General features: G+C 41.3%; 1 protein-coding gene across 1 annotated transcript in view; it reads left to right on the top strand.

The window, feature by feature from the left end:
- The window catches only part of CACHD1 (cache domain containing 1), a 199,094-nt gene that overhangs the window by 159,654 nt on the left and 24,947 nt on the right, over nucleotides 1–14,493 (top strand). Inside the window, exons 10-15 of the mRNA XM_075002823.1 lie at nucleotides 3,041–3,190; nucleotides 3,744–3,867; nucleotides 6,967–7,084; nucleotides 9,888–10,056; nucleotides 13,038–13,180; nucleotides 13,919–14,100. Coding sequence (XP_074858924.1) covers nucleotides 3,041–3,190; nucleotides 3,744–3,867; nucleotides 6,967–7,084; nucleotides 9,888–10,056; nucleotides 13,038–13,180; nucleotides 13,919–14,100 — 886 coding nt within the window. The remainder of the gene's footprint in view (nucleotides 1–3,040; nucleotides 3,191–3,743; nucleotides 3,868–6,966; nucleotides 7,085–9,887; nucleotides 10,057–13,037; nucleotides 13,181–13,918; nucleotides 14,101–14,493) is intronic.

The following is a 14,493-nucleotide window of genomic DNA, read 5'->3' on the forward strand; positions in this document are numbered from 1 at the left end:
CAGACACAAATGCTAAATATTTCACCAAATTCTCTGTTCCAGTTACGCTGTGATTAAAAAAGTCCTAAGGATGTGGTTGTCCTCAGCACAAGATAGAATAGCCTGAAGCGTGTGCTGACTGCCAGTGGCACAAATTGGCCTTTGCAGAAGTCAAAGATCAGCTGAATACAGCAACATCCTGTTTACCGTGGGCCCCTTGTCTGGGAGGCAGGAGTTAGGATGGAATTGGAGTCTCTGATGCCACATCAGTGAAATATTTTCCCAGCACATTGCACAAATACAGCAGTTACAGGCCATTTGTGCTGACAGATCACAGTGGTGGATATGAATCTGACCTGTTACTTAAAAATCCTAATGTTCACATGTTTAACTTGACTTGGATTCAGGGCACGGTACAGAAGATGAGGGCACACGGACGTTTGCCTAGCCTAGGAGAGCAAAGTACATGCCCTGAGAAAAAGTGCATAGGGGATCCAAAGGCCCCAGACATGGTGGTGTACATGTGGCCTGTTGTACATGGTTCCAGGTGGAGTTAGGACTTGGAGGGCCTTTCATATAGGTTCTTGCACTGGCATGAATGTCATTGTGAGAGAGTATTCTCTGCCTCACTCATACTTCTGTAAAATGAGGAATAAAAAACAAAAACAAAACCCACTTCATATGGAAGTGGGGAACTGTCTTAATATTTTCTCAGTGCTTTGAAGGTTTAAGTTGCTATGTATTTACTATCAGAGTTAATAAGCTGAACTGCTCCTGCATTTCTCCAGACCTCGCTTTGCATTTTCTTGTGAGTGGGGTTATAGAGGAGGAGTTGAGAGATATGGCTCAGAAAATGTTCCAGACCTTCCAGGCAGATATTGTCCTTATTTGCCACCTGATCAGAGTGACTCTTGAAAGTCAGAAATCCTCTGTGTGTACTGAGATTGGTCTGGACATGCTTTTCTAGTGTGGCAGAATGATGGCTTTTTCTCATGAAGAAGGGTATGTCTATATTTGCCGGGCTGGAGGAGTGTTTCAGGGTGCCACAATCAATCTTCCGGGGATCAATTTTGCCAGCAAAACCAATGTCTCTGGGATCGACCCTCGTACTCCCTGCTGATGCATAGTGTAAGGGCCATCGTTGTGAGCCCAAAGAGCCACAATCTACACCAGGGAAGAAAGTCGATCCTGATACATCAATTCTAGCTGTGCAAATGGTGTGGCTAGAATTGCATATCTGGTACTGACTTTGATCCCTAATGTAGACCAGGCTACAGTGGTGATGCATTGTCACTTACCTCTCAAACACTGATATCCAAGCATAATGGAGAAGTTGACCATTGACAAGAATAAGAAATGTAAATTTACAGCTGAATAGATCTGGTTGTGTAATCAGGTGCATGCATCTTATTTTTTTAAACCCATTTATGGGGGTGAATTTTATGTCTGTTTTATGTTAAAAGGGTGAGTGAGGTTCCATATGGCCATGACATAGAAAGTAATACAAAAATGGACTTCTACATTTTTACCCAAGGCACTGAGAGATTTCTAAAATCATTGCAGTGCTTTTGGTTATAATACCCAGTGCAATGGCTGTGTTGGGATTTAGTTAAGAAGAGGAGGCTTAACATACTGCTTATATAATCAGATGAGCAAAATTCATCCCAACCGATATTTTACAAGTCAGAATTTTTTTTTATTCTTAACGTTTTTTACAGCTTCATGGCGGGAGGTGGGGAGGTGAGTAAAAATGCAGACCTTAAGAAGAAAGCAAAAAGAAAAAAAATGAGAATCTGTCCTTAATACTTGTCCCTAAGGTATCTAACTGTGTACGAATGAAAAAACAAAATGTGACACGCACTTATGTTTTAATAACTGAAGGTGTATTCTTTGTACCTTCTTAACTCATCACTGGAGAGATGACAAGTGGCTGGTATGGAGAAAGAAGAATGCTGTAGTGTAAGTCACATACTTCCTAAACGGCCTCTTCTTAGCCTTCTGTCCTGTCCTCAGTCCCCCACACCCACAGTTCTACTATTAAATACGAGCAGCAGTTCTACATTCAGACTCCAGAAGTGCTGTCAGCAAGAGCTATCAAACCTGGCAGTGCTTCTTGTATCCTGAATGTGATTATTTAAACATTGGCTTCAAGCATTATCATTGTTTGATATCTATCACTGACAGCATTTCTTGACTCAGATGATCATAGTGCTACTACTGGTGCTTAACTGGGTCACCATGTCACATTGTCCTATGGAAAATATTGTTACATGGGCTTGTCTACACTAGCCCCCTTCTTTGAAGGGGGCATGGTAATCAGACTGAATGGGGAATAACAATGAGGTTCTGCGATGCATACGCAGCACCTCATTAGGCTAATTCTTGCTGCGGGCACTTCGAAGTTGCTAACTTTGAAGTGCCCTTACTCCCAAAAAGATTTTTAGTCTTGCAAAAAAAAAGTTTTCGGAGTAAGGGCACTTTGAAGTTGTGTAGGTACTTCGAAGTGTCCGCAACTACACGGCTTGCTGGTGCTTTCAGAGTTGCTAACTTCGAAGTTCCCATGGTGAGAATTAGCCAAATGAGGTGCTGTATATGCATCGCAGCACCTCATTGCTATGCCCTGCTCGGACAGATTACTAAGCCCCCTTTGAAGAAGGGGGCTAGTATAGACAAGCCCTATGTAGGCTAAAACTGCCTTAACTGGCAGAGGAGGACAAATTATGCATATTTAATGAAATCCTCAGCGTTGTGACATATGAATGGAACCCTGCTCATAGACCTGATCCAAAAATACCTTGAAACCTGTGGCAGTCTTTTTTTTAGTTTCATTGGGAGTTTATTCAGTGCTTAGTCACAAAGTCTTTCAATTTAGCTTTTGGAACTATAGAAACTTTTTCAGTATTGAACTTGCTGGATGAAAGAATGTTTTTGTCACCAGGTTCCACAAGTGAACTTTCCATCTTTTCTGTTTAGCACAGAACTTGGGAAGAACATGCTCTACGTGAATTAACTGTCAAGTTCGTTGTTTCTAATGCTTTCTGTGCTCTTCCCTTTTCTCAAGGTCTGATTATGACTGTAAGTAAACCTTGTTACTTTGGAAACATGCTGCTTGGGATTGTTGGAGTGGATGTTAATCTGGCATATATCTTGGAAGATGTCACTTATTATCAAGATTCTTTGTCTTCCTACACATTTCTTATAGACAATAAAGGTGATTCTGTGATTCTGACACATACGTAACACTATCTTCCTGTTTTGCTGAAGATAGACTGTAGAAAACTAGCTTCTCATTTGTAAATAGAATAACAAAGTGAACAGTGTTATTTCTTGAGGTTGAACGTTACTTGTTTAAGTACTTCTGTCTAACAATATTGCTGGTCAGATAGGGTATGTAAACAGATTTATGGCTTGGATTAAAATACAGGGGGGTGTCTTGATTATAAAAGTATTTCCTGCTGTGAAGTAGACTGTGTTCATATATGCAGGCCAGAAAGTCAAAACTATAATATTTTGCAAATAAATTTGCTGTATTTTAAGCTTTTTCACTTTTTATGGCATGGTCATTTTAGTCATTTTTTGTTTGAGTTAATTGACCAAGTTCTTAAAGTTCTATGGGCATTAAGCTGCTTTATGATGTGATGGTATAATTATTCTTAGAGTAGTTTCTTAAGTAAATTAGGCGGCTTTCCTACATGTATTCACTATACTTCTTTACATGTTCTTAGTGTATTACATGTGGTGAACACATTTGTTGTTCTTTGTAGGGTACACACTTATGCATCCATCTCTTACAAGGCCTTATTTGCTGTCTGAACCACCACTTCATACTGACATCATACATTATGAGAATATTCCAAAATTTGAATTGGTTCGGCAGAACATCCTTAGGTAAGTCATAGCTTCCTAAGATTAATGATTCCCAGGAGTCAGATGTGTTTGTATAAGACCTTGTAATAGGAGTAACTTTATAGAATTATTCTTACTATGTGTAATATTTCTATTGCTGTAGTACCCAGAGATCCCTGCTGAGATTGGGGTCCCATTTTCTAATCAGTGCAGAACTGAGTTTTCTACAATATAATCCATTCTATCTTTAGTATACCAAGCTATAGTTTCTACAGCTTCTCTTGGGATAAGCATCTAATATAACATTATAGCAGACTATCAGGAAGTTTTCCTTCATAGTCAGTCTGGAGTTTTCCTTTGTATATTTCTTTAGTAATTCCTAGTTAGCACTCTAAATAACTCTTCCTCCGCCATCAGCTTCAACTAAATAATCAGACTACTATATGTTTAACTTTTGCTTGAAATTTTTCCTCATTCCTTCTAGCCCCATCTTCCTCCTTAGTGATTTTCCATTTCTTTTCTGAACATTCTCCAGTTTTTAGACTTCTATCACTGTCTGGTTAGTCAGCCTGTATGTCTTATTTTAAGCCAGATAGTTCTCTTTTTTGCTGTGGTTTTTGTCTTGGGTCACAGATGGGGAGCACTATTTTGAAGAGTACTGTACTCTGCCCTGCATCGGCTTGACATTGTTTGTGCTGTACACATGAAACACACCAGCGAGGGGTCAGAGCAGTGCACTCTTCAAAATGGCATCCATCCAAAGTCACCCTAGTTGAAGGGTGGTGTTGCATTCTTCACAATGATTTCCTCCAGGCAGTGTGATGTCATACCCAGAATGTATGTGAGGTCACACTGATGGGGTAGGAACACACAGGCAGGGGTGGGCCTGCACCATTAGTAGAAGTGCAGGAATATCTGGTATTCTGGGGACGGGGTGATGGTGGCCAACCCAGGAATGATTGCAATGTATTCATAAAGGGCCTTCTACAGGGCCCACTGACATCTTTGGAAGACTTCCCAGGGCTTTGAATAAAGCTTGGTTTAGAGTTTATCTGCTAAAGCAGTACAGCTCCACTGCCATAGGACATCAGTGTAGACATTCACTACAGCAACAGGGGAGGGGTCCTTCAGTATACTTAGCACTCTCTACACCAGGGATAAGCTTAACTTTGCTGCTCAGGAGCAGGGATATTTCATGCACTTGAGAGACAGAGCTGGGTCAATCTAACTTGTTAGCCTAAACCTGGCCTTAGATACATGGGGAGACATGTCCTCCTTCTCTTTAATGTGGTGCTTCCATGTGCAGCTTCACAGATTTTCACTCTGTGTTTCGTCTTTATTTCTCAATTTACAGTCCAGCAATGCCCTGCATTAAAAATAATGGTTGTGCTTAGCACTTAAATAGAGCCTTTCATCTTCAAAGTACTTTATAACCCTCAGTCTTTATAGTTCTTCTCTAAAGTCTGCAAGTATCCTGATCCGCTACTTGTAGTTGGAAAATGAAAGAAGAGGTGTTAAGTCACTGCCTGAAAGCCCCAGGAGAAACCATTGTAGAAATCTGAGTTAGAACATGGGAGCTCCTGGCCTAAAATTCTGTACTGTCTTAGCTCTTTTTGTAAAGCACCTGATTGAGAGACTCAAAATATTTGCACAGGGGTAACCAGACACCCCCTCGCAGCCCGGTCCTCTGCCTGCCACATCCTGCCAGCTCCACTCCACACCACAGCGCTTGGGCAAGCGGCCGGAGCCTTGTTGAGTGTCTTCTCTCCCTCTTCCCTGGATTCAACCAGGGTTGACTCCCCAGAAAGTTTTCTGCCCTGAGCTACAAAGCCACCACCATGTTGGCTCCTCCCAGGTGGACGGGAGTGTGAGGGTAATAATGCAACACAGTGAGGGCTAGGCAGGTGGAAGCCAATGGCACTGTGCCCCTCGCCTTTGTACATCCCTGCACTAAATGTAGAACATCAAGGGTACTACTGTCTGCAACATGTCCTTTACTGAATTTAGGGCTCATTTGTGGGTTTACCACCAACTCTGAGTAGAGGACAGCAGTGTTCGCACTGACCCAGGAGCACATCATGGGCTGTACTGTGACTTGGACAGTCACAGTCTCTTGCCTTATTGTTACCTTGCTCCCGTGGGAAGGTGATCTGTGCCAGCCCTAAATCTGTTGCACATTACTTGCTCTGGTTTGCTAGCTCAGCCCTGCAGACCCAGTACATTGGGAGCCATGGAGCAAAGCCTTTTCCTGTGCCCATCACCTGGGTAGGAAGGGGCGGGGGGGCAGTAGCAACTGAATAAATGCAGTTCCCCCTCTTGCTGATGCCACTATTAGTGATATATGCAACCAAGTGTGGCAGTGGGCGGGGGGGGCCTTGTGACCCCATACTCTTCTGTATAGACATGTAGAATGGGTCATGGTTATGCTTCTAGTAGTGTTCCCATTTTGCATAGTCAGGATCTCTGAGTTCATATGTGAAACTGCTCTGGCTGAAGATGGCCCATGGATGGTGAGTTTGAGACCTCTGGAACAGACTGAGATGCACTATGTGGTGCGTAAACTTCTTTGCAAATTGTAATTTAGATCTAATTTTAAGTCTGCTAACCCTTTGTTCCTTTGAAATAGAAAGCCATTTAGTGAGGTCCACTAGCAACCCTATCTCAAGATGGGATAAATGATGCAGTTCTCTCTGTGAGCAGTGCTCAGTTTGTAGTGCTGGGTTTGCACAATATTTTATTTCTAACTTCCATAACTGACAAGGGGAAGCTCAACGTGCCAGGACTGTGAACTACCAAGTTCAGAGGTGCTGGGACTGAGCCCTGGCAAGCCCCAGCTCAGACTACACACCATCTATGAATTATTGAGTAACAAATTAGGAATCAAGCTACCTCCTTATGTATATTGAAAAAGGCAATTCTTACTCAAGCCTTACTATGTTACACATAAAGACTGTAAGGGTTAAAGTAGATAAATGCATGAATGGCAAACAAGCTTTCTTTCCTTTCTTAACTAAGTGCAGATTTTATCCAGCCTTTTCATAACTCATTACACTTTTTGTATGAAAATGAAACAAATGGTTTAGCTTGATTCACAGTTTTTTCAACGTGGAATAAAATGTTGGCTATTTTTTGCTGCTGTAGCCTCCCTCTGGGCAGTCAGATTATTACGGTCCCTGTGAACTCTTCACTCTCTTGGCATGTAAACAAACTGAGAGAAATTGGAAAAGAAGCCTACAATGTTAGCTATGCCTGGAAAATGGTAAGAGAGCGCTCTCATTTTTGATAGTATATCATTTTAATGTAAGTTAATATATTGAAGTTTGGTTTAAGTTTTACCTATACAAACACAGTATGAATGTGTCTCTTATTATGGTAAATAACCTAACATTCCGTTGAAATTGTAGCTTCAAATTTATTATAATGTAATTCTCAGAGACACATGCATATGGTGTGTATATGGTCTGTCTGCTATTAATATGTGTGTCCATTATCTACTCTATAAGTGCACACACACAATTATAGTATCTGTTTTCCCAAAGGGAAAAAAAACCTGTGTTAAACTATATGTCACACTTGAAAACCTTAGAGTAAAGCTCAAGTAGTTGATTGTATTTCACACAGAGACTCAGGATACAAGTAAAGATTTACTATAATGTGTACATGTACTTTTCTACAGAAGAAACCCCAAGATATGTGGGAGTTGCATTCCTTGCAAACCCCGTGTAACTCAAATTTCACATAAGTCAGGGGAGGGGAACCCCTCCCTCCTCCTCCAACCCCCTGGGAGCCTGGAGGCAGGCTCAGCAGCACCTTCTCACTTTCCAGGCTCCCACTCAGCTGTGCTGCCAGGCGGCTGAGGGGCTTTCCCTCCTTACCCCCCACTCCTCTGAGGCCCCAAGCCAAAATTTCTGACTTGAGTGCAATGTAAGTACCAGGGAGAAGTCTCCGAACACCACTGAAAATAAAATACCTATGATTATGTGAGAACCTGACCACATATTGTTTTTAGTATCCAAACATTACTGCACTAATTCAGCTGATTATTTTAAAATTGTCCAATAAAATTAAAGGTTTTTTCTCTTTTTTGTTACTGTTAACAATATTTAGCAATATGGTAGACCAGTGCTTTACGTGATTCCTACACACGTGGTAACCATATTAACATGAATGTCAAAATCCCAGGCTCCAGCTGCCCATATCCCTCCACTGGGGGCAGTGGCGAGCTGGGGCCTTGTGAGGTGTGGGTGGGGGAGACCAGGGGGATACTGCTGTTGGGAGAAGGGGTGAATAGGGGCAGTTGGGGGGGAACCCCTCAGCCTTGGGGAGCAGGGAGACAGGCACAGCAGCGCTTGGTCAGTTTCCCCGCTCCCAGCTGCTTGCAAGTTGTGGCCCCCAAGCTGAAGGGGGCGGGGGCTGTTATGTAAATGAGTGCCATTTAAAATGCTGAATTGTCCCTTTCTAGGGTATACTGGTTAGTGCAGTAACGTTTGGATACAAAAACCAATATGAATAAGCATTAACAACATGTTCACAGTCAAAATATTTAAGGTTTCCTTTTCAGCATTAGTTATGCTTCACTTAGGGTTTGCAGTATTGTATCTGTATAGGACATGAATCTGCTCTGCAATACAGTATGCAAGGCTGTGTCAGGTTCTCGCATAGTCAAAGGTATTTTATTTTCAGTGGTGTTTGGAGAGTTTTCCCCAGTACATACTTTGCACTCAAGTCACAAATCTCCCAACACCAATTAAACAAACAAATTATCCTCAAATACTACCCTCAGTGGACCAGAAACCTGCTCTCTATAATCCAGATGAACTTGTGATTGCAAGATTCTTATGGAATAAAATAGATTCAAATGGAATGGAGGCTGTTGTATTTTAATTCCACTATAATCTTAGACAGATCATATGTAATGAGTGGATTTAGCAGAGCAGCATCATTTTCTTAAAGAAAAAATATCTGTTCTCACCTTATCCAATTGTAAGGGGGGAAAAGATTCTGGAAGCCATTATGCTTTTCAGTTTATTTTTTAAACAAATCTGGATACTTATCTTGACCAAGGGAATAAAATGGAATTCACAACAACATATAATCGAGGCAGATTTTGCTAATACGAAGAATAATTGGCTAATTGCTTTGTGTTGACAAAATGAACAGGTACTGGTGGATCATTGCACTAAATTAATTGATTTAAATTAAATCTCAGAGATTATGCTGAACTGCTTTAAGAGTTTAAATCTGTTACCATATACCAAACATTCATGTAGGTCGGTTCCTGGAGCTATGTTGAAAGGTTGTATTAAATATCAGGTGGCCTTACAGCCTGGCAAATACCATTTCCAAGTTTGTCTAACCCATTGCACTCAGAAAGTGTTCAAACCGGTAAAGTGAGTAATCCATCCAATGCTGGATTGGAGGAAAAATGGTGAAGTCCTTGTATTATTGTTAATTTGAATTCTTCAAAATGGGAAACAGGCTACAAAGAGGTACATTGTATTCAGTTTCCATTTGTGAACTTCAGTCCTCTGGCCCATAATGAGGTTCTGTGACACAGCCATACAAAAACATCAGAATTGTGGTACTGTTTTTTACATATTTGAAAACAGAAATGTGTGCACAAAGCATGAACTTTGAAGAAGTCTTTTTTTTTAAACAAAAAAAAAAGCATAACTCCTGGTTTTAATATACTTGGGAGGGTTGATCAAAGCACATATCTCAGTTGTGTGGACTGTACTGCTACCATTGTAAACCCTCAAATTTAAAGCTTCCGTCCTGTATTGAGAACAGTTTGTGTAGGCCCCATACCCATGCAGCGCCTCCCCACAAAGTTATTAGGTCCTTTACTCACAGAATATGGGGAAATTCAGTAATGTCTAAAGATGAGTAATTTCGGAGAGAGTAGAGAATATGTCGCTTTGGAGTATGGCTAAAGGTGATGGGACCTTCCAGTGTAAAAGATACTGGCGAATTGAAAAAAGGAGGAGAGAGAGGGTTACATAGAAAATAATTATATAAAACTTCCAATTGTTTCAGTCTAATTCCTAGTCCTTGTTTTTCAGGCCCAAGATACATCCTTCATTCTCTGCGTTGTGGTAATACAGCCAGAAATACCTGTTAAACAGCTCAAGAATCTGAACACAGTCCCTAGCAGCAAGCTGCTGTACCATCGACTGGATCTATTGGGCCAGCCCAATGCCTGTCTGCACTTCAAGCAGCTGGCAACCCTAGGTATACCAGCCCCTCCGCTCAGCTTTATCTCATGCGTATTTTTGTACAGGTTCTGCTCTGAAATCTGGTACTCATGTTATCTGGCAACATCCCTCATCCAGCAAGACCACAGATGTTGCCAGATGAGGGAGTAGTGGCTGGTGCAGGAGCCCCCAGCAGGGCTAGGATCCAGAGCCCCCACCGGTCCGCACTAGTGCAGGGACCAGGGGACCAGAATCCCAGCTGATCACACAGCAGCGTGGGGCCAGGACAGGAGTCCCTGCCAGTTCCGCAGCAGTGCAGGGACCAGGGCCGGAGCCCCCACTCATCCCACAGCAGCACGGGGGGGCTGGGGCTGCAGCCCCCCAGCTGGTCTCACAGCAATATGGGGACCGGAGCCAGAACCCCCGCCTGTACTGCGGTAGCACAGGGACCAGGGTCAGAGCCCCCGCTGGTCCCACAGCAGCACAGGGACCAGGAGCTCCTGCGTCAGCAGGGGCCTGGAGGCTGCTGAGGGACTGGGAGGTGGGAGCCCCCTTATGCTCCATGGAACTCAAGGGGGCAGTGGCTGGCTGGAGTCCCTAATCATGGAGCTTTCTGCCTGCAGCAGCCCCGCACCTCCCCTCATCTGGCAAATTCTCTTGTCCGGGACCAGTCAGGTCCCAAGCATGTTGGAATAAAGGAAGTGCAACCTGTAGAGCTGGTTGGAAAATGGAAAAAACATATTTAGTTAAAATCCTTGTGAAAATATTTGTTTCTTACAAAAAAAAAACTTTTCAAGGCAAATTTTCTTCACTTTTTTGAATGCTTATAGTTAAATTGTGTACCCCTTTCACTAGTGAGCACATTTTCATCTCAGCATTTCCACATTCCCACATGGACTGATCATATGTAAGTGCTTACTAAAATAAGGGTTTCACAGTCTAGTCCAGAAAATATGGCACACGGGCTGGTTTAAATTATATTTTGATTCTGTCAAGTGCATCATTGGCAATGACTTGAAAATGATGACCTTCTTTCCAGTCATGCTGTATCCTGTTGACTTTGGTTTTATGGAGATATTTTACAGATATCCAGCCAGCTGTGTGAAGAAATCAGATGTTACTCATGAGGAAGTCAAAATTTTAATGTTTAAAAAAAAAAACTTTTATTGTAAGATTTTTCCAGACCTGTTAAACCTACATAAAAATTTCAAGTTCCTTGGTATATCTTTCAAGAAAGGATATTTCTTCTTTCATTATATTAAACTTTTTAATTAACCTCACTGATTTCAGTATTTGCATTGATGTCATTAATGGAATGATTTAGCCTCAGAGTTACATGATAATACAAGATTTAATGTATAGAAAAGAGTTAAATTTTGGAATACTTTTGAAGAAAATTAATCTTGAGATTGTATACTAGTTGGAAGTTTCTCATTCCTACACATTTGAAAATTAAAATTCTGTTTTCTCCATGGAGTTTAAATTGCATGTGAACAGAATAATCACTCATGAAAAAGGATATGGGAATCATTACAGACAACTCAGTAGTGACATCTGTTCATTGTATTGTGCTGCTCAAAACAGATAAGAAGATGTTGGACTGTATTACAGATGATCTGGGTATCATATGGTTTCATTATATAAAGTAATATGTTCTGCCTTGAATATAATGCCCTGTTTAGATATAAGGGCACCACAGAATGGTCTCACCTTACAGGTGCGACATTAATGGGAAAAGTCCAGGAACACACAGCAGTAATGCTTAGAGACAAAGGAGAGATTCGATATAAGAGAAAATATAATTCATTCAGACAGATTAGTCTGGAAAATGTATGACAGAATACAAGGAAAGTTTATTAAGTGATGACTGGTATAGATAAGGTAGCTAGATAAGTACTAGAATGGTTTGGGAAGGGTGTGGGAAAATGGAAAACTTTTACATTGCATAAGCATTATCTGTCTAAGGTGCTGGCAATTACTTCCCCCAGGAGACAGTTGCACCCTGAGGAAAAACAATGAAATGAACACTGGGTAGTTGCCCTTCATCAAATAGTCAAGAAAAAATTGTCTCAACATTCCAGCACCCTGTATCATGATGGTGTGATTTTTTTCGTTTGTTTTTTGCATCTTAACTGTCCCATTTCTCACTCAGTGAATGCATACACCCAAACCATTCTGAAGATCACCTGTGGTCACTCTTTTTTGCCCCCTTGTTCATATCAGCCAACTCCCATCATCAGTTTTGTAAGACTTGGTGATTTTTGTGCCTCTCCCTATGTTAACACCCTGGAAGTTATAGCTGTTCTTCTGGGTAGCCTTTAGTTAGCTCCACCTAATCTTAGTTTTCTCTCACAAAGCTCTTTGAGTTTCATCATGGGCTCCCCCATTCTCAGTGAATTGTGGTTACCTGCGCAACAAATTTGTATTATTCTACCATGTAATTAGTCATTCTACCAGCTTCAGCACACCTGTGTCAACTTCTCTTGCCAGTCCCTTGGCACTTTTTGTCCCACACTGAATCCCCTGTCCCTCCTCAAGATCCCTCCCTGAGACTTGCTGCTTCTTCAATGCCTGCTGAACACCGGCAGCTAATAATGGCTAGACAGCAGTGAGTTAAGGCTACTGCTGTTTTCTTTAAGAAGCTGAAACCACTGCCACCTACAACAAGGCACTGAAACCCTCTTTATTGTACAAACCAGTCCGATCAAAGCCATGCCCATGTAACTGAAATAAGCATTTTAGTGCAACCCCTGTATTTGGCATCGTAACATGATCTGGACTTATAAGTTTTGCTGTTATTATTTGGGAGATAATCCTCATGCTTTAAGGCATAAACTGGTTATCTGTTTGTTTCAGGAAGTAATTTCCTACCCTCCATATCATAGTACTGTACTTCTGTGATATGACTGTAGTCTCAATCAGGGTACTACATCAGGTGTGCATCTATGGTGGGATGGCATGTATTGTATGCTGAACACACTGCTTTGATTTTGATTCTCTAATACTTTGTCATTTCAGAAAGTCCTACAGTGATGCTGTCCGCAGGTAGTTTTTCTTCTCCTTATGAACATCTTAGCCAACCGGAGACCAAACGAATGGTGGAACACTATACGGCATACCTCAGCGACAACACTCGTCTTATTGCTAACCCCGGGCTTAAAGTATGCTATTTAAAAGCCTCTTCTGTGCCCTTATTGGTCCCTGTGCTAGTGCCATTTTATATCTCTCTTTTGGGTTGGCTCTTGGCCTATGGGAATGTTGGCTGTGGGACACTGGGATTTCCATCTCTTGCTGCAGAGACCCTGTGTTCAGCTCAAGGGATGGATGAGTGTGAACTCTCTTGAACAGCAGCATCCCCTCTGGCCAGGAGAACCAGCATTAAGGAGCTAGAAAGGGAATCCTGCCCATTCCTCCACTGGATGGATAGAGGCTATGATTTGAGGGCTTCAAGAGTAGTGCAGAAATTGGAAGGGGGAAGGGACTCCAAGACCACCAGGGTGGGAGGAGGGACTCTTTTCCCCCAAAAAAGTAAATTCACAGGCTCTTATTAGAATGAACAGATTGGTGATGTAATAAACATTGGGTCAGAGGAGACCTTTTTGTATTTATGCATTTAAATGAGAAACCTTTGTTTTATGAACAGATGGGTCAGTATGTCTATTTACCTGAAGTGAAAAGCGAATGTTAAAAGCTGTGCAGATAATGACAACAACATTTGGTTTATAACAAGCTTTTTCTTCACTTGGAATTTTGCTTGGTTCATCTAATGGGAGAAGATTTTAAAGAAGTAATTGGGTTTAGATTATCTCTGATGGGTCTTTAGGAAACCCTGGAAGCAGCTTATTATCTTTTCATGCAAGTCTTAGAGGAACCCTGCTAGGTCAGTCTTTGTTTTGCAGTTCTCTGTCAGAAATGAAGTAATGGCTACCAGTCACGTCACAGATGAATGGATGACACAAATGGAAATGAGTAGCTTGAACAGTTACATTGTCCGCCGTTACATAGCAACACCCAATGGGGTGCTCAGAATTTATCCTGGTTCTCTCATGGACAAAGCATTTGATCCCACTAGGAGACAATGGTGAGTTTTAGGGTCCCATTATCAAAGGTTTACAAAAAATTTAGAGGTTGATAATATTGGACTAGGCAAAGGAGTTAATGTAGGATTAAAAGGAAAGGCCACATTTATACAGGATCATTAAAGTATTTGGTTAGAAACTTATTTATGTGCTCAGTAAAATATATTGTGTTTAATGTGAATTTTATTAGTCTGTTTGCTGTAAATCTTAACTTTTTCTCATCCTTTTGTACAGCATAAGAATAAAAATATTTACACATGATACTTTTTCAACAGTTTTGTTTATGATGGATTTTCTTACTGTATTTCCATCATTAATAGGTTCAATTAACACAATTTGAGAAAACATATATAAATGCATTTACTTAAAATATGGTTTGACACAAGAGAAATCTT

This window comes from Carettochelys insculpta, chromosome 9, assembly GCF_033958435.1.
Source record: "Carettochelys insculpta isolate YL-2023 chromosome 9, ASM3395843v1, whole genome shotgun sequence".
Lineage (NCBI taxonomy): Eukaryota > Metazoa > Chordata > Testudines > Carettochelyidae > Carettochelys > Carettochelys insculpta.